Consider the following 27,301-nt stretch of genomic DNA (forward strand, 5'->3'; position numbering starts at 1 on the left):
CGATATCACTTTCCCTACCTCTGGGAGGTCGGTAGAGACACTCCTGGAATATGCAATCTCGCTATACCTCCACACGTGTGCACACACACCACCCGCATTCTGTGGTGAGGAAGGGATGGCATGTGGCCTTAAGGGCTGCTTTGGATAAAGGGTGCATATTTCTGCTAGTGTTTTTTTTTTCTTTTTCCAGTCAGGCCTGGCCGTGGCCGTTGCCTCAAAGCCAATGGCACCGACAGGACTTTTCGGTCTCCTCCATCAACTCCAGTCCGCTGCTCCGTCACTCGGCTTCCAGCAGGTGGCGCTGCTTCCCGCGTGGGCCTGGCCCGCCTGCCTTCGCTCCGAGGAAGCCAAAGAGATGCCGGGAAGTTGGGAAGTGGGTCCTCGCGCAGGTCGAGCTGCCGCCGTGGCAGACGCAAATGATGACACACCGGCTTGACGAGGGCCTTTGTCAGAAACCATGGGGATCTGGCGTTTCCGCACAACGGAAAACAAAGTGCTTCTGCCAGAGTTGACATTTGCTCACCATTGATTCCGGCGCATTTACAGGCAGAATGAGTTCGTGTGAGATTGCAGGACCTTGCCATGAGTCAGATTCACTTTCTGTAAATCAGAATCAACATTACACTTCACCTCACTTTGGCCCATTACTTGAACTTTTAGGTCACCGTCTGTATTTGTATTAACTGAAGAAATTCGGGTATTTCATAAGAACTTTTTTTTTTTAAGGGCAAAACCAGCTTAGGGCAGATTGTAGTTTTGAGATTTTTGTTGCTCTTAGCTCCAAAAATAGGTTGGCTTTGTATATTATTTACATGTTCAGAAGTATGCCATGTACAAATTCAAGTGAAACTTGCAAAATATTTTCTGGCAGGAAGCCCAGGAGGGGTTGTTCAGGGGGACAATGGTGCCTGGACCAGGCGTGGGAGCAAGACACGTAGGTGAGGAGACACAGGTGCAGAGCTTGTTTTCAACACCTAGGAGAAAATGTAGACAGCTGGAGTTGATCTGTTCTTAGGGTTATGGCCGAATTTTGATACTGGGGCAAAGAGACAAGATGGAGTTAAAAGTGGAGAGAAACAACAGACCTGGGAGGGTTCGAAAGGGTTTGAGCAGGTGAGCAAGAAGGAGCCTGAATAATACCCTGGATTTACATCAGGTGAAGCACCTGAAGAGGTTTAACTTGGGAGGAGCTGGGGGCACGGGAAAGCTTTTCATCGGCAGGAGAGGGCTGGGAACAGCCGCTGGCCTGGACTTGAAGGTACATCAGGGAGCGTCCCTGGGCCTTGCAAAGGTGGTTCCCTTACCCGCCTCTCCAACAGGCTACTCCTGACTCTTCTCTGCCATATTTAGAGGGAAATACATCCCCAAGAAATTCCCTGTATCCTCGTTCCTAGTTTTAGCTAATCGTTCCCCCCAGGATTTTTTTCTATTGATATCCAATCCCCTTATTCACCTTGTGAAACCTCAAATCTCATTGTCTCCTAAAAGTTCTCCTACAGATATCTCTATGCCTGGTTGAATTTTTTGTGCTTTTCTTGGTATATACTATTATTATTATTTTGGGGCCTTTTATGTTTTTACTGAGAAAAAGGATCTTTGGAGACCAAAGAAGGTAGGAAACAGTCTGTGGCCTTTCTTGAGCTCCCTTTTCCTTCCAGACCTCTTGGGCGGGCGGGTGGGTGGGAGGCGGTGGTGTCTCCAGCTGCCCTGCTCACCTCTTGCTTTAGTAGGATTGGGTGGGAGCTGATGGGAGGGATATGAGTACACACACAGAGCACCTTTCAGACACAAGGATATGGACGTCTCAGGTGAGTGAGCAAACAAAGAAATAACCCCAAATACTTGGAAAACCAAGTCCAGCAGAGTTTAGCTTTACCCAACTAAACTCACCCCCAAGCCCAGCCCTCAGGGCACACAGGAAGAGTGATGCTCCTATGGGTAATATATTCTCATGAATGTATGCAACCTTAGGAGCAGTTCTTGGCTTGTAATAGGAATTCTACCCTTTTCTTCTTCACTCAGAGAAACATTGGGCTTGAAGAAAATGAAAGAATTCTCATTCTTTATGAGTGTGTTTGCATATATGTATGTTATGTGAGAGGGGAAAAATGCAGACTGACACTTGGCTAAGTAGTAGATTATGATTGACCCCAATGCATCAGGGCAGTAGAGAACAGTCAGGCCACACACACACACACACGTCTATTCTACATCGTTTTGGAAATGGGGAAACTGAAACTCCTAGAGGGCTCAAATAAACCTCCCGAGACCGTGGTATGTCAGAGGTGCAACTATGTCTTCCAATTCATGCCTTTAAACTTTTGTCTCTTATCCTTTGCAAGGTGGCTGGGACGACCAGGCGCTGGCCTAAGTGCCTCATTCCATTCTCAGAGGAGCTGAGGTCAGGTGCCCCCCACAATTCGAGAAGGCTTGCCGAGCCCACGCCGCATTCCCCAGCGCTCAGGTGAGTGTTCTTTTCTGGGTGATGGTGCCTGATGAATCTGGCATTCGTGAAACGCATAGGCCGAGAGGCTGGTTGGACTCTTGCTCAATATTCTCAGGTTGACAGCATTGATTTTCTGTAATTTGAGAGGAGTGTGGCATGTCAGCCAGGCTTTTATCATGCACCTGTCTTCTCTTCCTGAGGATTGTTTGCATTGTGGAGATTTCCTGGTGATATTTTTAGTGTCCGATTCTCCATGGTTTCTCATTTCCAAGTAACTGTGGCCATGTTTTAGTGACTCGTACAGATGTCCCTGATAGAACTGATGACTGTTGACTGGGAAGCCCAGGGATTGTCCCACAGCTCGCGTTATTGGTTTCAGCTGATTTTTCACAAGTTTTCAGATAGCTTACCTTCCAGAATTACAGATTTTCATTAGCTACCGTTCTTCATGCTGAATCAGAAAAAGGGTATATTCTGGGGTAAAGCAAAGGGGATGGATGCAGCGAGTACTGACACACCATTTTTTCAGTGGTCTCCTCTCCCTGCTGCTGCTTTCATGCCAGCTGTAGTTCCCCAAGCCCTGCATCTTTGGTCAAGACCGCGTGGGGAAATAGCTGAGTCACACGTTTCTGCTTCTCTATAATTACAACTTTTATCACCTCATCTGACATAGAAAGGGTCTTGGTTGGAAATGATATACACATTAGGAATAAGCTCTTTAGAAACAGCAAAAAAAAAAAAAAAAAAGAGAGAGACAAAAACAGAAAAAGAGCTTTCATGGCATTCATAATGTGAAGGGTTTTTTTGAGTCTGGAGCTAAGGTTATGAAGAGACAGAGGAGTCATCATCCCTTCTTACCCCTACAATCATGGGAACAAAAACATCTAGATCCACAACACTATACATTTTCCATTCTCTCAACACATCTTGTAGTGATTTTGTTTCATCTCCTCAGCACATGTGCCTGGCTCACATACCATGGCAGCTACCCTCCCCGTCTCTTCTCCCACCTTCTTTGCTGTCCTCACTGTCACTCAAGACTATTCAAAATCACCTTCACTATGAAATCTTCTTGTCCCCCCAGTAGATACCCCTTTATACTATATTATTTTGCTCTTGAAACTTAAAAAGCAATGTTCTCAGGTCATTCTCCACGTCCATCACATCTCCAACAGATGGGAAGTTCTTGCAGAGTGGAGGCAGTGTCTGCTAACTCTTTTTATTCTGCTTGTGCTTCTTCGTTCCACAGGGTAGTCTTCCGTATGAGGAGCATCTGATCTCAAATCTCTCTCGTTTCCAACTTAGACCAAAGTCAAGTGCCCTCCCAGCCAAGCTAAGAACAGAGCCCCCTTTCCAAGTGCACATGTGAACCGTCCCTCCGAATAGCCAGGGCCTGCAAACTAATTAGGTTTCCTCTCCTTCCTCTACCCAAATATGACCTTGCCGATACCATCTCCTATTAGATGACAGATGCGGGTGTTTTTATTGCATGGTTGCTATTTGCCACATGCTTCCTGGACAGGTTTCCAGGTAACCTTAATGGCTGTGCTTCTGGGGAAGGAGGAGGAGAAAATAACTCACCTCTTCAGTAAGTGGTTTTAAAAATATAACAGCATTTACAAGCTTTTAAAGAGCAGCTCTCTCTCTCCTTCCAGCCGCTCAGGCCTTGTTTGCTTTGTGATAGGAGCCCCCCGTAATGCTTGGCAACCTCTGACTAGGACAGGGGGCAGATTGAAAGACCAGAAGATTGATTTTTCTGTGGAGGGCTTTCCATGAGGGGCATGGGAGAGCAACCTCTTGGGGAAGCAGTGGTCAGTGAGGCTTACTTCTTCATTTGCTCTTCATTCGTGTGTGAGGCTGAACACACTCTTTGTCTCAACAAGCGAATCCCAAACCACAGAGGGGAGCAGTCTATCCTGGAGGTCCTGAGACGACCGGGACCTGAAGGGTAAGAGGCTGGGGCTGTCACAGCCTCTCCTGCCATTCGCATTTCCATCCAAAACTTGCAGGGGAAATGTCCCCAAACTGCTTGGTGTTCTGCTTTGATGTGGCCACAGTGTGGCCACCCAGGCTTACTTTGGTGCAGCTGGATCCCGTGGATCAAACTAGGCCTGACTGTCCAGTTTTGGAAACTGGGAGGCATTTTCCCCTCTGCCAGAGCTTGGGTTTACCTTCCCCAGAGCACTGAGCAAAAACCTCATGTTTACCAAATCCCAGCCTCATGATTTCTTCCTGTCAGGGCAGGAGGAGAAGAAGTAGGCACATAATATCTCGTAGACCTTGCAACTTCTGTCCCTTCATTTCTGCCCAACATAAAGTTACAAGGGAAAGAATAGGTAGAGGTGGGGTGTTGGGGGTCCGGGGATGGATCGGTTGTGTGAAAATGTAATTTTAAAATTCTCACTGCAAATCAAATCATTAGGTTTTCTGCATATAGATTTATTTTTTCAAAACGATTCTTAAATTAAAATTTTAAATCTACACTATACTTTAAATGCTCTGGACAATGTACTGAGGTTTTTGGTTTGTTTGTTTTTTTAAGAAATGCTGTTGTGAGTCCTCTGAAAGATGTACATTCTCCACCTGGTTTACTTTTTGTGCAGATTTATACATCAACATATCAAAGCTTTTTAAAAATCAAACACTCACACAATATTTTACAATATCCAATAGTTGCTAAATCAACCCCAAATCTTTTTTTTTTTTTTTTTTTTGCGCGATACGCGGGCCTCTCACTGTTGTGGCCTCTCCCGTTGTGGAGCACAGGCTCCGGATGCGCAGGCTCAGTGGCCATGGCTCATGGGCCCAGCCGCTCCGCGGCATGTGGGATCTTCCCGGACCGGGGCACGAACCCGTGTCTCCTGCATTGGCAGGCGGACTCTCAATCACTGCGCCACCAGGGAAGCCCAACCCTGGATCTTCTCTAGATTGTTTTCACCCTTTGGCATTGCGTCGAGCAGAAACCCACTTAAGAACAGCATCTGCTGCCCATCCGAGTTCACTCTCATGGACATAGAGGTGGTGGGCTTTTCCACCTTGGTGTGCAGACTGGTTTTCAAGGTTTAGGGAGAGCTTGGTTACATAGCACCTCCTAGGTCTTAAAATAAAAAATATCATTTCTCCAAAGAAGGTATACAGATTGCCAACAGACACATGAAAGGATGCTCAACATCACTAATCATTAGAGAAATGCAAATCAAAACTACAGTGAGGTATCACTTCACACGGGTCAGAATGGCCATCATCAAAAAATCTACAAACAATAAATGCTGGAGAGGGTGTAGAGAAAAGGGAACCCTCTTGCACTGTTGGTGGGAATGTAAACTAATACAGCTACTATGGAGAACAGTATGGAGGTTCCTTAAAAAACTAAAAATAGAACTACCATACAACCCAGCAATCCCACTACTGGGCATATACCCTGAGAAAACCATAATTCAAAAAGAGTCATGTACCACAATGTTCACTGCAGCTCTATTTACAATAGCCAGGACATGGAAGCAACCTAAGTGTCCATCGACAGATGAATGGATAAAGAAGATGTGGCACATATATACGATGGAATATTACTCAGCCATAGAAAGAAATGAAATTGAGTTATTTGTAGTGAGGTGGATGGACCTAGAGTCTGTCATACAGAGTGAAGTAAGTCAGAAAGAGAAAAACACCGTATGTGAACACATATATAGGGAATCTAAAAAAAAGTGGTTCTGAAGAACCTAGGGGCAGGACAGGAATAAAGACGCAGACATAAAGAATGGACTTGAGGACACAGGGAGGGGGAAGGGTAAGCTGAGACGAAGTGAGAGAGTGGCATGGATATATATACACTACCAAATGTAAAATAGCTAGTGGGAAGCAGCTGCATAGCACAGGGAGATCAGCTTCGTGCTTTGTGACCACCTAGAGGGGTGGGATACAGAGGGTGGGAGACGCAAGAGGGAGGGCATATGCAGATATATGTATACGTATAGCTGATTCACTTTGTTATACAGCAGAAACTAACACAACATTGTAAAGCAATTATACTCCAATAAAGATATTAAAAAAATGTCAATCTCCATTACATGTAGTGGGTCTTATGGGACCTAATTAAAATATGCACATAAGTCTTTCAGGAGACATGAGAGGTAAGAGTCATGCACTGTTTTACATATGTGAAGAGATAACCTTGTATATTGTGGTGTTCATCAACTCCATGAAAATAGATCGTGAACCACCACCAAAAATATCATTTGGCTTTGAAGACTGAATGTACTGGGTTTCTACAATTTCCTTAGGTTTTTGGGGTGGAAAGGTGGAACCAGAGGAGGTAAATAGTTCATATTAAGGCAGATTGAGGCTCAGCAAGTCCCAGATTTCCAGCAGGACTGAACTCCCTGAGTCACATCAACTTTGGGTGGAAATTCACTGGGGGGTGGGGGAAGCAAAAACCAATCTGTCAGACATGAGAAAGCAGGGCCTGATGATGGCTATAGGGTCCCTACAAATCAAAAATATTGAGATTCATTCTCCCTCAGCACACATAATTCAGAATAAAGACTACTCAAAGCCACAACATAAGTGTAAAAGAGTCTCCTATGGTAACTACCTGATTGATTAAAATATTTTTAAGCTTTACTTTCTCTCTCTGTTGCTGCACGTCCTTGGTCTGCCTGTTAGCTACCTTAGCACTCCTAGTGAGGTGGGGAAGGGCGGCTATGGGGATGGTCATTTGAGAGGAGGAAGGTGCGAGGCTGGGGACAGCTCGAGAGCAGTGTTCTTGTCCAGTCACAGGGCAAACAGAGTAAAGAGACACACCCAGCATGAACTCTAGAGTGGGTGGGTTTCAAAATGTATACAACGGTTCCTTGTAGGTCCCAAGCACTGGGTACTTAGCGTATGATTTACACACATTTTCTGGCTGGAAGGCTGGAGGCAAACAGACAGCTCATTAGGAAAATAACTGAAGAGCTAAATATAATGGAGGAAGTAGGCAGCAGATCCCAGGCAGATGAGCATGGCTCACAGTCCTTCATGGGAGAGCAGAGGCCAGGCCAAACCAATGCGTCTGTCCCTCAAAGGTCAGTCATTCTAGGGCTTTGTCAGACTAGGAAGGGAAAGGAATGTTTTCAAAGGGCCTTTTGTGGAACACACACAACTCTGGCCCCTGAGATTCAAATCAGGATCTGGAAACCTGTGTAGGCTTGTACGCAAAATGCTTAGAAACCAGCCAGGGCCCACCATCCTTTTTTTTTTTTCCCCTTTTCTCTTTATGAGCATTAAGGTTTCCCTGTAGTTGGGGAAGAGATCACTAAAAAACAAGATACAAATAACCAAAACCTGAAGTTATTCCCTTATTTTTGTATAAAATCAAAGAATGCCACATAATATTTTTTGTTAGATGTTATCCAGAAAACTATATAGGAAATGTATTTAAAAAATTCAAGACATTATTATTTGTATCATAGATCATACTGCTTAGTGGGTAATGCAGTTATAATCATAAACCAAACCTATGAATATATCAGCAATAAACTTGTTAAAAATTGAAATAGAACTTAAAGTAGATTCTCAATTGTTTTTGACCTCTAGTTTCTTTTGCTGGATCCTATCTTCCATGTACATTATCATTTCTTTCTTTTGCTTAGAATGGCCAATAATGCTTCTCAGTCCTTTTCCATCTTCAACGAGTACTATAAACATTAGGAACTCTCTCAAGAAAACGTGGGATTTGTGCCTATGTTTACAGTTTTGCACCCCCCAGTGTCATTTAGTTTTCAATCAGCACACAGTTCTTGTTTGTCGTATTTACTTGGTTTTCCTAGATCTGCACCCTCAAGGGCTCTAGGCTCTTCAGATTTTGTGTTGTGAGGAGAAGCCCATGCCCCAAGGGTAGAAAGCTTAGCCCCCTTCCCTGGCTGGTGCCCCACTTTTTAGTCTGGGGCCTATGGGTTTTCTGAGATTCAGTTTTTGTAACTGTTTACAGAGTTGTTTTGGACATTGAACAAAATAATGACTATAAAAGCTCTACTCAAATGCAAATTATGTGTAATTATTAGTAAAGTTTCTATTTTATTCCAAGACAGAGGAACAGTGGTAGTCATTCATTTGGTATTTCTTTTATTCCTGTCACTTGTTTTACATGTTTTCCCCATCTATTTCTGTCCATGGTTCTCTTCAAATTTCGTCAGTTTAGAATGCTATTGTCATTATTGAGTCATGACGCTGAGTCAGCCATTGAGAATATGAATCAGCTGAAATTAAGGGAAGAAATATCTCAAGTCCAGTAGGACCTGACTATATGGAGTCAACTTCTGTTGAAGACAAAGAACCGTCTTGCGTTGTAAAATTAGAAGTAAAACTGTAAGTCAGAGTAATAAGCCAGAACTTCTAGGGCAAAGGACTAGGGAACTCAACAGACAATGAATAAAGAGTCAGAGGAATTTATGAATAGCTGCAGAGGGCAGTTTTGAACCTGCAGGCCTAGTACCCTATAATCACCCTTGAAGACAGGAATATTGTAATCTCAGCGAGCTGAATAAAGGAGGCTAACCAGTGAATCAAGCCTATAGTTACGCAATGGCTTGCCTTGCAGTTCCGAAAGCTTGCTGACAATAGGTTCTCTTTCTCTTCACCCTTTCATTGAAATTTCTTGACCCAGGAGGGTTGAACACCTGGTAGAAGCCCACGCCTAAATCAAATTCCGTAAACATTGGTCATTATCGTCCACCATGTTTCAATTGTGATTGATGTATTCATAAATCAACAATTCAAATTTGTCTGTGAAACCCTAGTGCAGAGAGTCTCAATCTTTGATTTTAAGCCATAGCCCCTTTGGAAGTCTGGTAGGGCCTATGGACCACTTCTTAGAATGATGTTCTTAAAAGTATAAAACAGAATTCATAGGATACTAAGGAAACCAATTATACTGAAGAATCGTTATCAAACATATAAAAAATGAGTGATAAAGTAACATAGATGCTTCTTAATACATGAAATAAGATGTATTGGTGGGTTTAGTAAGTACTGTACCTTCAAAGTAGTGATGAATGTTAATGATATTTCAAGGTATTGACAACAATGGTTGGTGACAAAGTCACAGGTAACTATTATGCTTTGTTGCCTATCTTCATAATTGAAAGAAATACTAAATTTCAGTTACAGGTTAGTGAAAATAAATGAGTGAGTCTTTCTCCCATCCAAATATATAGATCCCCGGAATACCATCTAAGAGCCCCCTGGGTGTCTGTGGACCCAAGGTAAGCACTCCCACCAGGGTGGCTTCTTTGCTTCTGGTCCAAAGGACAGGCACATGGATTATGATGAACAGCATTACTTGTATCTTCTTGGTGTATCTACATATAAACCCAACTTTCACAGCTTCGCTCCAAATGGCATTCTTCTGTTGAATGGCAAGAAATAAAGGTAACATTCATTTGGGAACTAGAGGCAATGTATACTTGTTTTGTGCTTTTGCTAAGGTGACCAGATATCCCTACAACAGCTGGTCAAGGTTTTAGAGTACGTGTCCAAATAAATTTTTAGGGTCATCTTGACTTTATGTGAGGGTTTCCAGGGCCCTTAGGGAAGCCAAGAAGGCTAGTAAAAAAGTGGGCTAACAGCAAGATAAAGGTAAGCTAAGGCCCACATTAAGATGTGACAGAGAACAGGAACAGAAAGAGGCAAGGAATGTTTGGGCTCAGGCGTCAAAATAAGCCCAGGTGGGGCTGTTCTGTACAATTTCAGCCCCAGGTCCCAGGCCTGGGGCAGCTACACGGTGTGGGCCAAACAAGGTGTTTTTACTAATTTCACAGTGAACACTTTTTCAGTCACTCCCCCACATGAGTAGAAACAAAAACAAAACCTACTATTTTAGTTTGGGGGAGCTAGTTTTATTTTAGGGGCTTAAAGGAAGCAAAGAAGGTACTGATGTCCACAATGAAGCAATACTGATATAGAATGTATGCTTCAGGAAGCAAAAGGATTTAACAGATCTTAGAAGTAATATACTTTAACCTTTCAGTGACATAGGTTTTAATTTTGGCATCTTTTTTTTTTCGGAGATGTTGCTACAATGTTTTTCTTTTAGTGTGTACAACTTTTGCAGTAAATTGTATTGGCATCAGCCAAATTACATACATGTGTACATACATGTACACATACATGTATTATATGTGTATGTAGATACATATAGTTTTGTTTTTGTATGTCTTATTGGCTAATACCTGGAGAAAGAAGCATCCCTTTTAGAAAATAAAGGATAGTAAATCAAAGGGATGATACCTGTGTGCTCATGTTTACTTACTCATTTGTTCCTGAGTCACACAGTATTTCCAAACAAATGTCTGAGGTTGCGGCACATCCTTTGATAAACGTTGAGTCAAAACTGGATGAGGGAACTGCTATGAATAGAAAAAAGGGAATTCAAGTTGTATGGTAGGTTTAGGAAATGTGGAAATGAGATCATATTCAGAGAACAAAAAATTTACTTCTGAAAATAACTGCGTTTCTGAATACCGTATCCTCTAACTGGGGGACAGTACTCTGGGTGATGGAGGAACTGCCAGTGTCTCTGGGAGATGGACTTGGTTGGCTGAAGGCAGAGGTCTGGGAGCAGCTGCTGCTCCTCTTGAGAAGTGGGAATGCCAAGGGGGCAAGGGGGCAGCTTTCCAGGTTGGCCTCGCGGCTATCTGTGCCCTTTGTTCAGTGCATGTCTTTCATAGCAGTCTGAGTGTGCCCTGTGGCATTCTCAGACTTCCTTTTGGTTTCTATGTTTCTGAGAAGTGGCGTAGTCTCAGTTTGGTCCCAGCTCAGAAACTCTCCAGCCACGCTAATACCATTCTCCGCATGTGGGTGTGGTGACACTGGCCCTTGGAATTCTCTCATTTTCCATCCCCTTTCACAGAAGGATAATGGTTAAAGTCCCAGCCATGGTTCTATCCAGGGATGTGGTCTCAAAATTTAACTATAGGAAAAATATCACCATGAAGTTTCCCTAGAACTCATCTTTGCAGTGTCTTAAATGGAATTGTGAAACATTTGGGGTCCTTTGCTCCCAATAAAAACGTGTTCCCTGCTTTTCTTTCAAGAAGCCATTTCCTTCCTGGAATATTTTTAAAAAACACAGTGCACACTGTTCTGGGAGCTGCAGGAGGATTAAGAATGACCTTTAGCCGAGGAACCAGGCAGCACAACTACAGGAGAGTTTGACCTATTTTCTTTTTTATGTGTATAATATTGCACCTCTATGGAAAACACTGGCGAGGTTCTAAACCAGCCTCAAGCAGATGCTAAATATTCTCAGAGAGATGGCCTTGAATTGGTAGAGAAATTGTCTAAATACACACCAGGGTAAGCCCAGTTCCAATCTGTTACAGGCACGTCCCATTCAAAGGAGGGGTTGGGATTTCTTTTAAAAGGACAGAATATAAGATAAAGTGTACATTATGATAATACCATTTCCTTACACCAGCTATTACTTGACAGTTTGAGGAACACTTTCATGATTGTCTCATTTGATCTTTTTAGAGATAAGGTTAACAGAGCAATGATATAGTTGCGTTATACAATTATATAGCAGATGGAATTAACAAGGGCATAAGAACACTCAGCTTTAAAAAAAAAAATCTTCCTCTGTGTTAAGTAGTTAATATGACAGAACAGATATGGCAATGAAAGGATGAAGTATGATAAACAGAGTTAATTCAGAAAGAAAATAAACATTTATGGAACACTTACTATGAGCCAGGCACTGTGCAGGGACCTTGGCATGCATTATTCCATTTGATTCTGACAACAGTTTGGAAGCATTGAGTATTTTAACAAAGACAAAACTGACGATCAGAGAGGAGTGATTTCACTGAGGGTGTAAAGTAATTGTACAATCTGAGAGGTGAGCCCATGTCTGTATTGTAAAGCCCATTGTCTTGTCATCATAACACCCTACCTCAAGTTACTTAGGATGAATGTTGCCCACCAGGTCTTCTCTTTCCTTTTAACTTTTATCATCCCTTCAGAGGGTGTGATCATACTCTCCATAGGGCCTTTCATCATCATTATCACCATCATAATGTGACCATTCACTGACCCCATTTAATGCATCTTACTATTGTTGCTTATAGATTTCTCATCTTACCCACATTATACTATATGTTCTTTGAAAGTAGGTCTTGGAGTCTTACTCATTTTTATACCTTAAGCAGCATCTTACATACTGTTTTGCATCTAATATCTACTCAATAAAAATTTTTGAATGAAACTAAGTGAAGCAAAATGCTTGTAATCCAGGGAGCCTATTAACTAAAGAGTTTGAAGAAAAAAATGATGTTCTAGCTAAAGGATGGTAGTGTAAAGTTATATATTCTTTACCTCTTTCCATGAAACCTACAAAAGGGATGAAATTTAAAACGGTGAAATTTTGATAGAAAATGTCCATGTGCAATGAAACTAGGAAATAGCTAAAATCTCAAATCACATTATCTGCCCAAAATAGTGAATCAGGACCGAATCAAGGGAGGGTATAGAAAGCTGAGACACACCTTCTGGGTTCCAATTAGCATTCAGATTTCTCTCAAAGTGAGTGCTATAAGGGGCCCAGGTGCTAGCTACTCTTTTACTCAGAGCAAGGACTGAAGGTGTGGTTGGGACACAAGAGAAATGCACCCTCTGGGGGATTGTTCTACATAGTAGAGCAGAGAGGATGGTAGACAGATGGAAGGACGTTATTGAGCAAGACATATTTATTTTTCCCCCAAATAGAATTCCTATTTAGGAGGCAAGGCAGAGAGGAGGAAAAAGTGGTAATGGCAACCAGATTTGCAGTGGTTGATCAGATTCAAACAAGGAACTACAAATAAACAGAAATAACCAAACAAAGATAGAGCCAGAGTCTCTCATGATCCTTACTGACATTGTGCTTGGGTGATCTACTCACTCAAGAGAATATGATGAATATGGCTAAAAACTGAGGAATCAGACCCAATCTGAAACCTGTAGCTGCCCTAGCTTACCCACTGACTCCCCTCCATAACTCCCCTCCTCTCCAAGCCAGGAGAGAAGTGCATTCCCTTCAGAGCAGAGTCTATGTTTTCATGTAGCCTTAGGCATACTAATAACACCAAAAGCAAATTTAAAAAACAAACAAAAAACGAAAAGGAGGCAAGAAACTCAACAATCAGAATGCAGATGAAGATTAATGTTAAAAAGAATTATTCCAGGGCTTCCCTGGTGGCGCAGTGGTTGAGAGTCCGCCTGCCGATGCAGGGGACACGGGTTCGTGCCCCGGTCTGGGAAGATCCCACATGCCGCGCAGCGACTAGGCCCGTGAGCCGTGGCCACTGAGCCTGCGCGTCCGGAGCCTGTGCTCCGCAACGGGAGAGGCTGCAACAGTGAGAGGCCCACGTACCGCAAAAAAAAAAAAAAAAAAGAATTCTTCCAGCAAACCAAATCATCTCAGATGCGTATCTATCTCCACTCCCAAAGAAATAAAAGAAAAATACATCTTTTTAAAGACAATTTGAAAATGAAATATAAGAGATCAAAGAAGAATAAGCAAAAGAAGTTAAAGTAAGCTGAGAGTTATGAAAGAAATTGAAGATAATAAAAATATCCTAGAAATGAGAATCACATTAGAACAGATGTTGAAAATGTATTCAGCAAAGCAGAGGTCAGACTAGAGAGAATAAAATAGCATTTGCAGGATGAAGAAAACTCAAATAAATGAAATTAAGTAGAAAGAAGATGACAGTTATTAAAGACAGCCAGCATCCGGTCAGCATATGAGATAATGGTATCCCTGAAGTAGAGAACAGAACAAATGCAGCAGGAAATAAAAACGTCAAAAATAAAATTAAACTCCACTGATAAAAAGTATGATCTGACTCTGCAGATGAAGAGATTTCAGGGGAAAAAACTGATCACAGAATAACACAATGCCATGTACGTCAAGTTACTGAAATTTAAGGACAATGTAAGAATTCCTAGGCATCTACGCAGAAAAAGCAAATTCCCTATAAGGGGGAAAAGAGCAGGCTGACCTCAGATTTCTCAACAGAGGTATTCAATTAGAGAAAAAAGTGGACAACAAAGTCTAGTTAACCACAAGATGAATCAAAATTAAGTCTGAGGAAAGGGGAAGGCATAGTGTTAAAGGATGAGGTAGAGCCTAGAATTTGTTTACTATAGAGCTAAACCAAATGCACGTAAAATTATGGTTAAAGAACAATGTAACTATTGTAAATCCTAAACATATAAACATATAAAATAAACATACAATATAATATATAATATGATGTAATAGTCCAAAATTTTCAGTAGGGAAATTAACCTTTTTTCTTCTCTCCTCATTCATAGCATCAAAGGATGCTGAATTCAAGAAACAAAATATCCTTGATCACTTTTAGAAACTGATGCACAATATTTAAAATTTTTACATTTGTAAATTATTTCTGAACATCCTGTAAACAGGCTTTGTATTTTGTGTTTTTCTCATGCTTTAAAAGGATTTAGTGAGTGAGGCAAGGTAGGGATTGTCAGCAGGGATAGTGACTAAAATGTTAAACCATTCAGTTGAAAAAACAGCATTTATTTGGCTTTGTTGGTGATGATTTCAGTTTTCCCTTACTAGGAATAATCTGACTCTCAATCAGGAGTGATTAAATTATAAAATTATGATATAAACAGTGGAATACCATGCCGTTGTTAAAAAGAATGAAGGAAGTCAACAGGGGCTCACGTGGAATGTTCAAGCAATGTTGTTAAGTAAAAAAATTAAGTTGCAGACCTATAGTTTGATATCCTATTTGAACAGAAGAAAAAACTGTGCATGCATATGTACCGTTAGTGGCTCCCTCTGGAGCCTAAGGTAGGTGGGTGAGAACAGGGGTCTTCTACTTTTTACTTTATTTACTAGGTACTGTTTGAAATTTTTGCAAGAGTAGATATAATTTTTTTTTAACAAAAGAGAAGTCAAAGGACAAATTTTCATTTTTTCATCGAATGACCGTAACAGTCATGGTCAGTGACTTAGAAAGATAATCTGGTGAAACTGATTTGCTTAGAAGTGTCCTTTAAGATTCTGTTCCCACTCAGGTGGACACTTGGTCCGGCTCTGATGCAGTGCACCCCATCTCTGGGCAGAATACAGACGGAGAGGATGGTTGCAATAGTGGAGGAAGCCTGGGAGCACCATCAGAGATCTGTGGAATGGCCCGAGCTCAAGGGTGGTGTTAGCAGAGAAGAAGGCATTTTCAGAGCAGACTGAGGTATTTACCTCGTTGAAGGAGCCCAGGCAACGAGGAGTAGCTGGCGCAGAGCACAGCTAAGGAAATGGATATCTTACCTTCTGTAAAAAGAGGTTCGTTCACTTCAGTACTGTTAGAGGAAAAACAGTTTCAAGAAGGCAGAACACGAGTGGGCTGTGAGGAGGCCTTACTGGGGCTCCTCTGTCACCAGGTAAATCTTGGGGATCAGTGCCAAGTCTGGGAGGGCAAAGGCACACTGACAGGAAGTGGGGTGCAGTAGGGCAACAAGATTTGTATTCTTGTTCTAGAGCTGATACCACGTCATCCTCTGGCCTGTTCTCGGTGGGATGTCCCACTCCACGCTATAAAGGGTTTAAAGGGAGGATCAATTGCGAACAGCTGAGAAAGTGCTCAGACAAGGCACAAAGCACTGTACATCGTAAAGTGGTCTTTAAGGAGGTGTCCACCTCGCCTCCCTGCTTTACCTCATTTTATTCCCGGAAGCACTTTTTCAGCTTCCCCGTCCTTTGGGCATCTTTCTCTCACCACTCTTGTTTTGGTTTCCTGCTTGCCCACCGATTCCCTTGTTAGAGCCACACCACACGGATGGTTCCCCTGGCTGCTGACAACAGAGGTGACGGGTTGGCAGTTCTGATAGTACAGATGTTGTTTCTTTCTTCCTCAGAGAACCTGCCTCTAGCTGATAGGGCTCTATCAACGTGGCCAAGGCTCCTTACCAGAGCCCCAAATGCCTCCAGCGCTGGAGGGCACCTGCCAGTCGTGGCGCCCCGTGTGCACACTCTGCACCAGCCTCCGGCCTCCGGGGAGACGGTGGGCTCACCGACCCCTGGGAGAGCAGCCACTGTTCCTCCCCAGTCCAGACCTTCCCACGGGAAAACTCACGGACCGCTTTGGGAGCCACTGGCTACTAAACTGAGGTCTATTTTGGAAACTTTCCTCAGAACTTAGTAGCCACATGAGAAGGCCACCAGGAAAGAACCTCAAGTACTCAAATGCATCTGATAGGCAGTAACCTCCAGTGGTTCTCAGGAGGGAACCATGTCAGGGCGTCTCTGGGCCTCATCTCCCCAGAATTGCTTAGCAAGGACAAAGCAGCACCTGAGGGAACAAGTTCAACACCAAAAAAGCCAGACCTTAAATGGCTCTTGTGAATGAGAAGTGATTTGCATAAACATGCATTCAGTGAGTGCTAAAGGCCTTCCTCTGGGGCCTTTCCGACATGTTCTCTCTTCCTGGTATGTTTTCCTCTCTTCTGACTCCTCTCATCCTTCAAGTATTAGTTTCCATGCCAGTTCCCCGGGGAGGCCTTGCCCCATTCCCTCAAGGCCCTATGTCCCCTTATTATTTATTCTCAGAGATTTATTTTGCAGCATTTACCACAATTGGAATCAAATAATTTGTGTAATTCGCATTTGTCCTGTTCACTGGTACATTCCCACCACCTAGCACCATGCCTAGTGCACGTAACTATTGGATGAATGCACGAATGCTGTGACTGAGGAACTCAAGAGCATATGTGACAGGGTTTAACACAGGACTCTTTCTGACAGCTTTGGATGGAGTCACAAGACAATAGATGGCATCTACCCCCATAACATAAAGCGAGATGCTGGGCTTGTAGAGGTTTCGTTCTCCTTAGCTTCTGGCTCCACAGTGGCGTAAGGGCTTGATGTTGAGCAGTCAGCTCATGTGGGAAATCAGAGGGTTTCTATGGAGCGTTGAGAGTGTGCTTCCCCTCACCACAGGCTAATGAGAGCGGCTTCGTGGAGACCACTTAGATGTTGGCAAGGATGCAGAGAAAAGGGAACCTGGTGCACTGTTGGCAGGAATGCAAATTGGTGCAGCCGCTGTGGAAAACAGTGTGAAAATTCCATAAAAAATTAAAAATAGAACTGCCATATGATCCAGCAATCCCACTTCTGGATGTTTATCCAAAGGAATTGAAATTGAGTTCACAAAGAGACACCTGTACTCCCATGTTCATTGCAACACTATTCACAATAGCTGAGATATGGAAACAACCTAAATGTTTATAGACGAATGAATGGGTAGAGACAATGTGGTAAATACATACAGTGGAATATTATTCAGCCTTAAAAAAGAAATCCTTCCATTTGTGAGAACATGAATGGACCTGGAGGACATTATGCTAAATGAAATCAGCCAGACAGAGAAAGACAGATACTATGTTTTCTCAATTATGTGTAGAATCTAAAATAGTCAAACTCATAGAAGCAGAGTAGAACGGTGATTACCAGGGCCTGAGGTGGGGGTTAGGTGGAGATGGGGAGGTGATGGTCGAAGGGAACACAGTTTCAGTTATGCAAGAGAAATAAGTTCTGAGATCCACTATACAGCCCAGTGCCTATAGCTAACAATACTGTACTGTATACTTAAAATTTGCTAAGAGGATAGATCTTCTGTTAAATATTTTTATCCCGTGCGTGTACACACACACAAATAATGATAATAACGGGGGCAAGAGGAAACTTTGGGAGGTGATGGGTACATTTGTGGCCTTGCTGCGTTCACAGTATACACTTATCCTCAGACTCATTGAACTGTGCACGTTAAATATGTACAGCCTTTTACATGTAATCATTCTTCTATACAGTCCGAAAGAAAAAGAAAACCTGCTTTGTGACTCTGCAAGCTTAGGGGTCACAGAGGGGGCTGGAAACTGATTTATGTCTGAGAAACCTCCAGTCCTCCACCAGAGTGGAGGATGCATTTGGAGGTCACTACACCTGCATAGGCAGCAGGCCTGAAGTGCTTACTTTTGTTTGCGGCTGGGGTGGGAGGGTGATGAGAGACCAAACACCTCTAGTTGGCATATGCTGGCCTGGTTCTTCAGAAAAGGGCTCTAAGCTGCTAGTTTCCTGCCTGAAGAGGTCGGGGGTGTGCTGTTGGAGATGCCCTGAAAACACCCTGAGAGGCTGGAGAGCTCAGCAGGGTGCTGTCCCAGGCAAGGGGGACGGGCTCTGACAATGCCTAGAAAGCAGCCAAGGGCAGATTTCAGAGGCGCCGTCAAATAGGTCTTTTCCTTCCCCTTATGCCTCCCCCCTGCCCTCTGTTCCTTCAGCCCTGGGAGGTGCCAAGAGGTGGGAGGAGGGGGGAGGGTGGCAAGAAGCACTTGGCTTCCAGCCTAAATCAGGCCGAAGCTGGAAGAAGGGAGAAGATTTAATTTTAAATGCATTTCAGAGTTTTGGCTATTACACCAGACTGGACTTACTAGTTCCTGAAATGAGACCTATGCTAAAAGTGACCACAGGACTTGACCATCTAAGAGTAGCTGTCCCAGAGGAATTGTGAGACTTGCCAGAGATCTCATCTCTGGGGACAGAGAAACAGCCACGAAAGTGGGTTTGTGAGATTGCCCTACCCAGTCCCTCTAGTTGGATGCAACAATCTCTGTTTCATTCTAATATAACCATGGTGTGTAGATATTATCCCAACCTACCAGTGATGATGGAAGGAAGATTCAGGAGTTTGGGCAAATTGCCCTGGGTCTCAGGTTGGTAAATCTCAGAACCAGGTCTCAGCCCCGGGGTGTAGGACTCCATGTTCCATTTTTGGCTCTCTACGCTGCAAGGCATTTTCAACTTTACTTCCAGACTTTGCATGTCTTGCTTGTAGGTCCCTGGTTCTGAACTGGCCTTCTCACTATTGATAAGCCAAGTCATCGTTAACCAAAAACAGAGAAGAAATGGTAATACGTGCAGGTTAACAGAAGGGAGGGGCCATAATAGATCATTCAGGTGAGAACAGTGAGTTAAGAGAAGGGAAGTGCAGGTGGGGATGTGATAACTGGCTACCGCAGCAACAAAGGCTTGTCAACAGGGGCCGAGAGGGGAAGGGAGCAGAACGGGGACAGGAGGAGCTTTGCCCACTGTCCCTAGTGCCCCCTCACACTTGTTCTCAACTGCAGAGTCTGTAGCTCCGGTGGCCATGAGAGCCCTGGAGACCCTCTTGGCACCCCTTTGACAAGGCTGCCTTAAATGAACTCTATTCCTTGGGAGGAGAAGGGAAAGCTTACAGGTTTAAGAGGGAGAGTCATTTTCACAGGAGACTTTTCCCCAAAGCATCGTAACTGAAATGAAGCTTGTTAACCCCCTCTGGTAACTAGATGGCAAGAAGCACTTACAGACAAGGCTCTTTTAAAAACTCTCCCCTATGAAGACATGTGGAAAAGAGAATTAATAGAGAGACTATTAAAAGTTAAGCTTTAGTCTGGAACAAATGCATCAGCACTGTAAGTTACTGGTAGCGGTGATGTTAAGAGAAGCTATAATGTGGTGCTTGAAAAGTTCACAGAGAAAACATTCTGCAGAGCAATCAGGAGCAGAGACTTTGAAATGCTCGAGGTTGTGTTTATCTACCACAGGGACTCAATCACGGTTATGCGAAAATCTAATAGGGTTTTCATTTCTGGCTGGCTGTGTGTCAGGTATATTGCTACAAAACTCTCCAAGTCGAAATAAAAGATGGAAAGAAATAATTAGAAAATAAACAGCAAAAAAATACGTATAGAAAACTTACTAGGTGTCAAGCACCACTCCACATATATGTGATTACAACAACCCTCTGAGGCAGGTTACTACCCCACTCAGGGTGGGAAGCTGAGGCTGGAGGGCTTTGCAGGTTCGCCCATGCTCTGCAGCCTGACTGTGCTCTGAACGGCTGGTGGTGTGACGCCTCTAGTTTGGCACTTTCCCCCTCCTCCCTGTCTTCGTATCACTTGCCAGCAGTGGCTGCTGGGCTGTTCTCAGCTCCTCCCTAGGAAGAGTGTAAGATCCTGAGGTCTCCTCCTGCTCTGGTGGCTGTCATTTAAACATCTTCATTTCATCATCTACGAAATGAAGACAGTTGTTTGTTCTAGGTGCTGTTGACGGGCCCTGCTAGCTCTATCACTGCAGGAATCCCAAAGTCCTTTGATTATCTTCAAAATGTCAACTGCTTGGAAGGTTATGGAAGTGCTAGGCATTAAAAAAAAGGTCAGGAAAAGCACATGTCAAATTTAAAGGAACATCAGGCTAGAGACGCTTAGACTGCCATCCTCTACCATGTCCCTAAGCAGTGGGGAAATGAAACCAGAACCTATCTGTCAGTTATGATAAACAATAAGTTTTTAAACCATTTCATTTTATGTTCCAAACCATTATAGACCACGTAGATGCTCATATTCCAGAGGTGACTAGAGGTATGAATGCCAGTGCTGGAAAGAGCTGTACCTTTTGAAGGTGTCCAGTTAGTTATTCAGGGCAAAGGGATTCCCAAAGTCAATCTGCCATCAGTAACTCATTCCTTAATCATGACTTCGGGAAGATAAAGTGACAAGGCACACAAACCTGAATGATACAGCAGTCTTTCGCAGTAATCCAAATCCTCTGGCCACATGAATTTTAAATGACATATATGGATAGCCTGCCTCATTCATTCTTTCAGTAAATTACTATTGAGCACCTTCTCTATGCCAGGCACCAGGCTAGGAGCTGGGGACACACCAGTGAACAGGGCAGTCTCTACTCTCATGGAACTTATTTAATTAATAATACAATTAGTATTTAATTATAATTGTGATAAGTGCCGCAAAGGAGAAGCATAAGATGAAAGAGAACATATACTAGGGTGACCCAAGTTAGTCTGAAAGGTTAGAGAATGCTTCCTGGAGAAAGTGATGTTTAAGGGGGAGATCTTAAGGGTGAGGAGGCCTTAGCTAAGTGAGAGAGGGATGGAGGGTAGAGCCGGTGGTGCAGAAGGACTGCAAGCGCTAAGTAAGGCCTGGGGGTGGGCGGAGCAAGGGTACTGGAAACCCTGAAGGCAGGCCCTTGTGACTGGCAAGGAGTGGGAGTGGCAGGAGATGAGACTGCCTATGTGCACCACAGTGGAACTCTGTAAGCCCCGTGGAGTCCACGAAGTATAGAAAGGCAGTCCGTCATTTCTCAAACATGGTGGCCGATAATGTGGGCTCAGGCTTCAGGAAGCACTCTCCCGTATTTCACAGACCAGATAAGGAATTCTTATCATCCTTCTCCAGATGCCCAGATTGTCCCAAGTATCTAATTACAGCAAGACAAACCAGCCTGGCCACCACACTGAATTAAACAGGCAGGAGTTGTAAATAATAACACATCTCCACCATCATACAGCAGAATCATCTGACCCCAACTGGAGAATTAAGCAATCATAAAATATCAGAGCCACCTATTGCCACAGCCAGCCTCTAGCCCCAATCTCAGAAAGGTAAAACGAGTGGGGCAGGTACGTGTAGGTCTACATCAATAAAACCCCAAACGCTCCACCTCGAAGACTTAAGCTTCTCTCAACCTTTGTCCCCTTTGTAATCAATCAAAACAGACTCATCCTCACCTAGAAAAATAGTGCTCCAACAAACTGTCCCTGTTGCATTCAGCAGATTGCTGGTCTTCAGAACTCCCAAGTGCTTTACAAACAATAATTGAGCCTCTTCCATACACCAGTTAGAAGGCATATTTTCACCCTGTAGCTGAGGAAAGAAGTTGAGTTAAAAGACAAGTACAATGTCAAATGTCCAGTGGGGGAGGGAGGGCTGCTGAAGTAATTGCAACATTGGGAACCTCATTCACTCCTGGGGCTCCTCATAAACCCAACCAGAATCATGGTTGGCACTGAGCATTCTGGGTTTTTAATACTAGCGCTTACTTGAGGCTCGCTTCCTTTCCTCCTCCATTAGTCATTCGGAAAACTTGTAGAGACTGCATGCTAAGGATCCAACTAGAATGTTCTTATGTCTGATTCACACTGGATACCCCTTAGAGCTGGAGTCTTTTACTGAGACAGCCTTTTAATATGAAGAGAAAATGATGTGATTCCAAGACTGTAACCCTGCTTCTTCTCTCTACCCGCACTGCCCCGATCTCCTTCCAATAGCCCACTGTTAAGATAGCACACATTTGAAAATAAAGGACACACACGTTTTCTCAAAAAGTATTTTGGCATTCCTTCAAATTTATCATTTCTGACAAAATCAACTCACTGAGAATGATCCATTAGGTATCACTCCAACACCCACATTCTAGTCTCCGTTGAATCAAGAGTCTAGCCCTGTGTGGTGTTACTGGACTTGTCACTTTGTGATAGTTACCCTAACCCTAAATAGGTACCAATATATGAGTGGCAGTATGGAAAAGTGGTTAAGAACAGATACTGGAGTCAGGCTTCCCAGTCTCCACTGTTTACTAGCTGTGTGATGGGCAAGTGTCTTAACTTCTCTAAGCCTCAGTTTACTTGCGTATAAAATGAGGATAGCAGGGTTGTGCTGAGGAGAAATGGGACAATACATACAAAGCGTGTAACCCACAGAAAACCCTCAATAAATGGTAACTGTGATTATTGTTCCCCTAGGAGATACTGCCTTCGGAGGGGATGTCCTCCACTTGTAAAACAGGCAGCAGGGGGTCCTGGAGCAAATACCCTGTGTTCCCACTTCCTAGAGTCACCAACAAGTAATAGCTCTGTCCCAGGAAGATCATTTACATTAGGGCATCAGAGAGAACTTTGTTGTGGCATGTTTTTTTCTAAGACAAAATTAAGAGCCTTGAAATGAGACAAAGGAAAAACGAGTACCAGAATTGCAAAGTTAACATTTTTATTGAACTGAAATTGGTGTAGAACAATAGGGGCCACCACAGCTGCTGAGCTCAGTTAACTGAAAAGTCTCTGTGACATTTTACCTTGCTAACATGGTTTGGGTAGAACAACTGAGAAGCAGCATAGATATATATGTATATATTTTTAACACTTCAAAATATTTTGAAATGAGTCTCATAGCCTTGTTCAGTTGTCAGGTTACAAAGAACATTGATAACATCTTCTGTTGCCTTCATTTAGTCGTGTCAGTTAATATCTTTTCCCAAAAGATTCCTCTCAAAGCTGGCTATAATTTTTCCCCATCTGGTATAGAATAAAAGGATTTAGTAACACTTAGGAAGTAATAAACAGTAAGAACTTTAAAAGTAGTAAAGGCAAAAACCACTCATATGTGACTCAACACTCACACGGCTGGAAAGACAAGGAACTGGCTGAAGAGTTTCAGCCAAGTTCCAGAAACAAAGGACGCACTAGTGGAAGGGGTAAGGCAACCAAGCAGAGTGTCGGAACTGATGGACCATTTGTGTCTAAACCTCATCTCAACACCTTGCTTCAAACATGAAAATATGCATTTGTTTTACAGAATAAGGTGAAATATTTTAAGGGAAAAGAAAACTATTAAGGTTAAAAGATCAATCAGAGATGAAGGAAAATTAATACTGGATTTTTATAATCAATGCATGGAGCTATGATATCAACTGACCACACCAATTACTTTTGTGAGAGCAAGTACTGAACATCTATCACTACTTACAGTTGAAAGTTAACCCCTCTAAAGTATTCCAGGGGAAATAAATAACCAACGAGATAGGAAGTGAAGTCCTCACATAAAACAAAACCACATCTAGTTAATGTTATTTTGGGTTTGTATTAAATCAGCTGCTCGCTCATTCTGGAGTTAATTTACGGTTGTTGGTAAAAATCATCAAGAGTGCTTCAAATTACTTAAGATGAAATGTGATGAGCAAATAATAACACAACTCATTGTCTCATCTTGACAATGCTATTTTACACTTACTACTTCTCTCAAAAAACCCCCCAAAAAACAAAAAACTAAATAAATTCTACCAGAGTAACTGATACTAAGTGGCCACCCATTCCTGCAGCAATTATTGGAGAGAATCTAAAAATCTTGCAGTAGGAGATGAAGAATGATTATAAATATCTTAATAGGCTCACGCCCATCTTTAAAAGAGATGCAGCCTTAGGTAATAGCAGAGGCAGAGATTCACAACTCTCAAATTTGCAACTGATGATAGATACACATTTTGCAAGGATCTGCCCAATGTACACGACAAACATCTAAATTAAGGCTTTTATAGGTAGGTGGTCGAGTCTACGGGTGTGCAATGCTGGATTTTCATGAAGCATCTCCAGCTTCCATTATTACCCAATTTGTAAACCAGAAGATGTGCTGATGTAGATGGGTAGGAGCTCCAAGGGCTAACAATTAGCCAACTGGAAGGTTTGCCTTGTTTGTAAACAAGTTCTAAAATAAGCGTTAGCAGTGAAACAACTGAGAGGGTGCCACAAATGATGTAGAGAGGAAAAGTGAGTTGCACCTGCTGACAGGGAGGGGCTTAAAAACCAAAGCCAATAGCCGAACCTCTTCAGTTCAAGACTCTGAGATTTAGAGACCTAAAGGTTTATTGTTACTTCCAAGCCAATTGTTCTCACACTTTAGCTTGCAAAATCACTTGGAGGATACTTATGAAAATGGGGCTATGTGGGCCCTATCCCCAGAGATTCTAATTTGGGTGATGCAAGTGGTCCAAGCACCTTGCTTTTGAGAACCACCACTCATAGCAAGTAGCAGCACACTATCTTTGATTAAAAGGCCATGATGTCTAAGAAATGACACCGATGAGGTCATAACCTACAGACAAATCCCTCAGGAGACTCTACCATATGATATGAGGACCAAATTTATCCCCAATTAAGTTTCCTTTACTGCTTTTTTTTTTTCCAACGGAAAGTTTGATATCAGTGAACGCTTAGTAATGATTGTACCAATTCTGAGGTAAAAGGAAGAGCACCAGGGATCTCAATGCTAAAAGAAAATCGAATTCCCCAGGAGGTCCATGCTACGTAGAAATCAAATTGCTGCGGTAATGTTAGAGTTATAGTGCACAGGGTCTTGTTTCAGTCTTTGTAAAGTATACTTTTGTATACTTTTACTATATTACCTACTCTTTCCTGTTAATGTTTTAGAAGAACTCCGAAGAGTAAGTTTCATCTACACGCTCTCTCAGGTTTTCTGGACACCAACATTTTCTGGTTTACAGTGATACACAACAAAGTTATTTATTTTTTTATTGTTTTGGATGCTGGAGACAAACATCTTTATTAAAGATACCACCAAAATTTTGGCAAACATTTCAAAACATATTTGTAAACATAATGCTTCCCTTTTAAACTGGCAGCACTTTGAAAAACAATACGATAAGACAACACAACTTGAATCAACATTAGTTCAAAATCCTTATATTTTTGACCACATAACTTATGTTCCCACATGATAAAACAAATGATAGTTTAAATCAACGTCAACAGATAAACTCCATGAAATGAAAGTTTGTGCTGTTTGATGAATCACAGTATGTTATGGTTAAATATATCCACTCTTTTTTATATTCCTGGCACCCAGGATGAAAAAAAAAAAATCTTTAAATATACATTTCATGTAGGTAATAGCTTCTTTGCATATCTCTCTTCAAAAAATACTTTATAGCAGTATATAAATAGGTTACCTACACGTTTAATTTTATAATTTTGCCCCAAACTATAGATCTGTTTCATTTTCATAACATATCAATTTTGCCCAACATTAATAAAGTTGACAAACTGTTGAAATGGAAATGCTTTTGTCTTCCACGATAGAAGTAGCAATTTGATAGAAAAAAAAAAACCTACAGTAACACTCATCAGTTGTTTCACCTGAGCGTTTGGCCTACTGAGAGTAGCAGCTTTTTTCCTTCACGCACGCTCACATCCACACCACCTCTGCACACATACAGGTCGAGCACACGCTTTCAGACGCTGGTAGGCCACAATGTGCTTCCCATTGCTCGAATCAAGTGGGAAGCAGTGTAGCTAATGATTAACCACACTAGGTACACAACTAGCAAACACCTTAAGGCAACCATTGCAATGGGGGGTTAATTTGCAGGGCAGATTTACTGTTCTAGATCAAGTCAGACTATATATACACATGTGTATATAGATCTATACACATACACACCTTTCTATTTCTTAACCCTCCAAAACAATGTTTTAAGTTTTTTTGTATTTTGTGCAAATTTCTAAATGTTCTACCATTTAAGGCAAAGAGTTCATATTAAGAAAGGTCAGAAAATAGGCTTATGTTTATCCAAAAGCATTTCACCTTGTACATTACTGTTTTTTTTAAACACACATAACTTTGAAGTGTGGACACTAGATCCCCAATATCTAAAAAAAATCATTTCTAATGACAAACACAGTTTTTTAAGGAAAAAAATTGATTTGAAGTACAGACACTGGATCCCCAATATCTACAAAAAAAATTATTTCTATTGACAAACACAAGTCTTAAGTAGGAAAAAAGGACCAGAAAAAAGCAGCTTCAAAAATGCAAGGAAACAAAGTAAAATGTAGCGGGGGGCGGGGGGGGAAGGTAACTCAAGTTTACTAATACTGAAACTTCCAACAGGCAAAGTTTCATTTTTTAGAATTTGAGAGCAATTCATTTGGAATTTTAAATAAATAAGCTTAAGTTTATTCACATCTTCTGGTCCAAGCAGAGCTCTAGTGCCATGACTCTGCTTGCTGTTGGTCAAATTCACCTATTAGTCTTTTGATGTGAGCCAGCTTGTTATGAAGATACTCGCATCTGTATTTTTCTTCATGGTAATTGGGACTAGACTGTGGATGAAAAAAAGAGTGAGGAGTAAGACTGTGGAATTCATAACACTTCTCAACTAAAGGTCAGAAAACTAACAGT

The 27,301-nt window shown here is 42.3% G+C and overlaps 1 protein-coding gene across 7 annotated transcripts in view; it reads right to left on the minus strand.

Moving 5' to 3' along the window:
- Positions 1–21,971: 21,971 nt before the first annotated feature.
- ELL2 (elongation factor for RNA polymerase II 2) overlaps positions 21,972–27,301 on the minus strand; it is a 77,112-nt gene continuing 71,782 nt past the window's right edge. For 6 of the 7 annotated variants that reach the window (XM_067731280.1, XM_067731278.1, XM_067731281.1 and 3 more), the window contains one exon: positions 23,301–27,222. In XM_067731280.1, the coding sequence (XP_067587381.1) occupies positions 27,106–27,222 (117 nt within the window). In that variant the 3' untranslated portion in view covers positions 23,301–27,105. Of the gene's footprint in view, positions 22,196–23,300; positions 27,223–27,301 lie in introns of those variants that run through there. The other variant, XM_067731279.1, reaches the window with a different exon arrangement.

The sequence above is a fragment of the Pseudorca crassidens genome, chromosome 3, assembly GCF_039906515.1.
Source record: "Pseudorca crassidens isolate mPseCra1 chromosome 3, mPseCra1.hap1, whole genome shotgun sequence".
Taxonomy (NCBI): Eukaryota; Metazoa; Chordata; class Mammalia; order Artiodactyla; family Delphinidae; genus Pseudorca; species Pseudorca crassidens.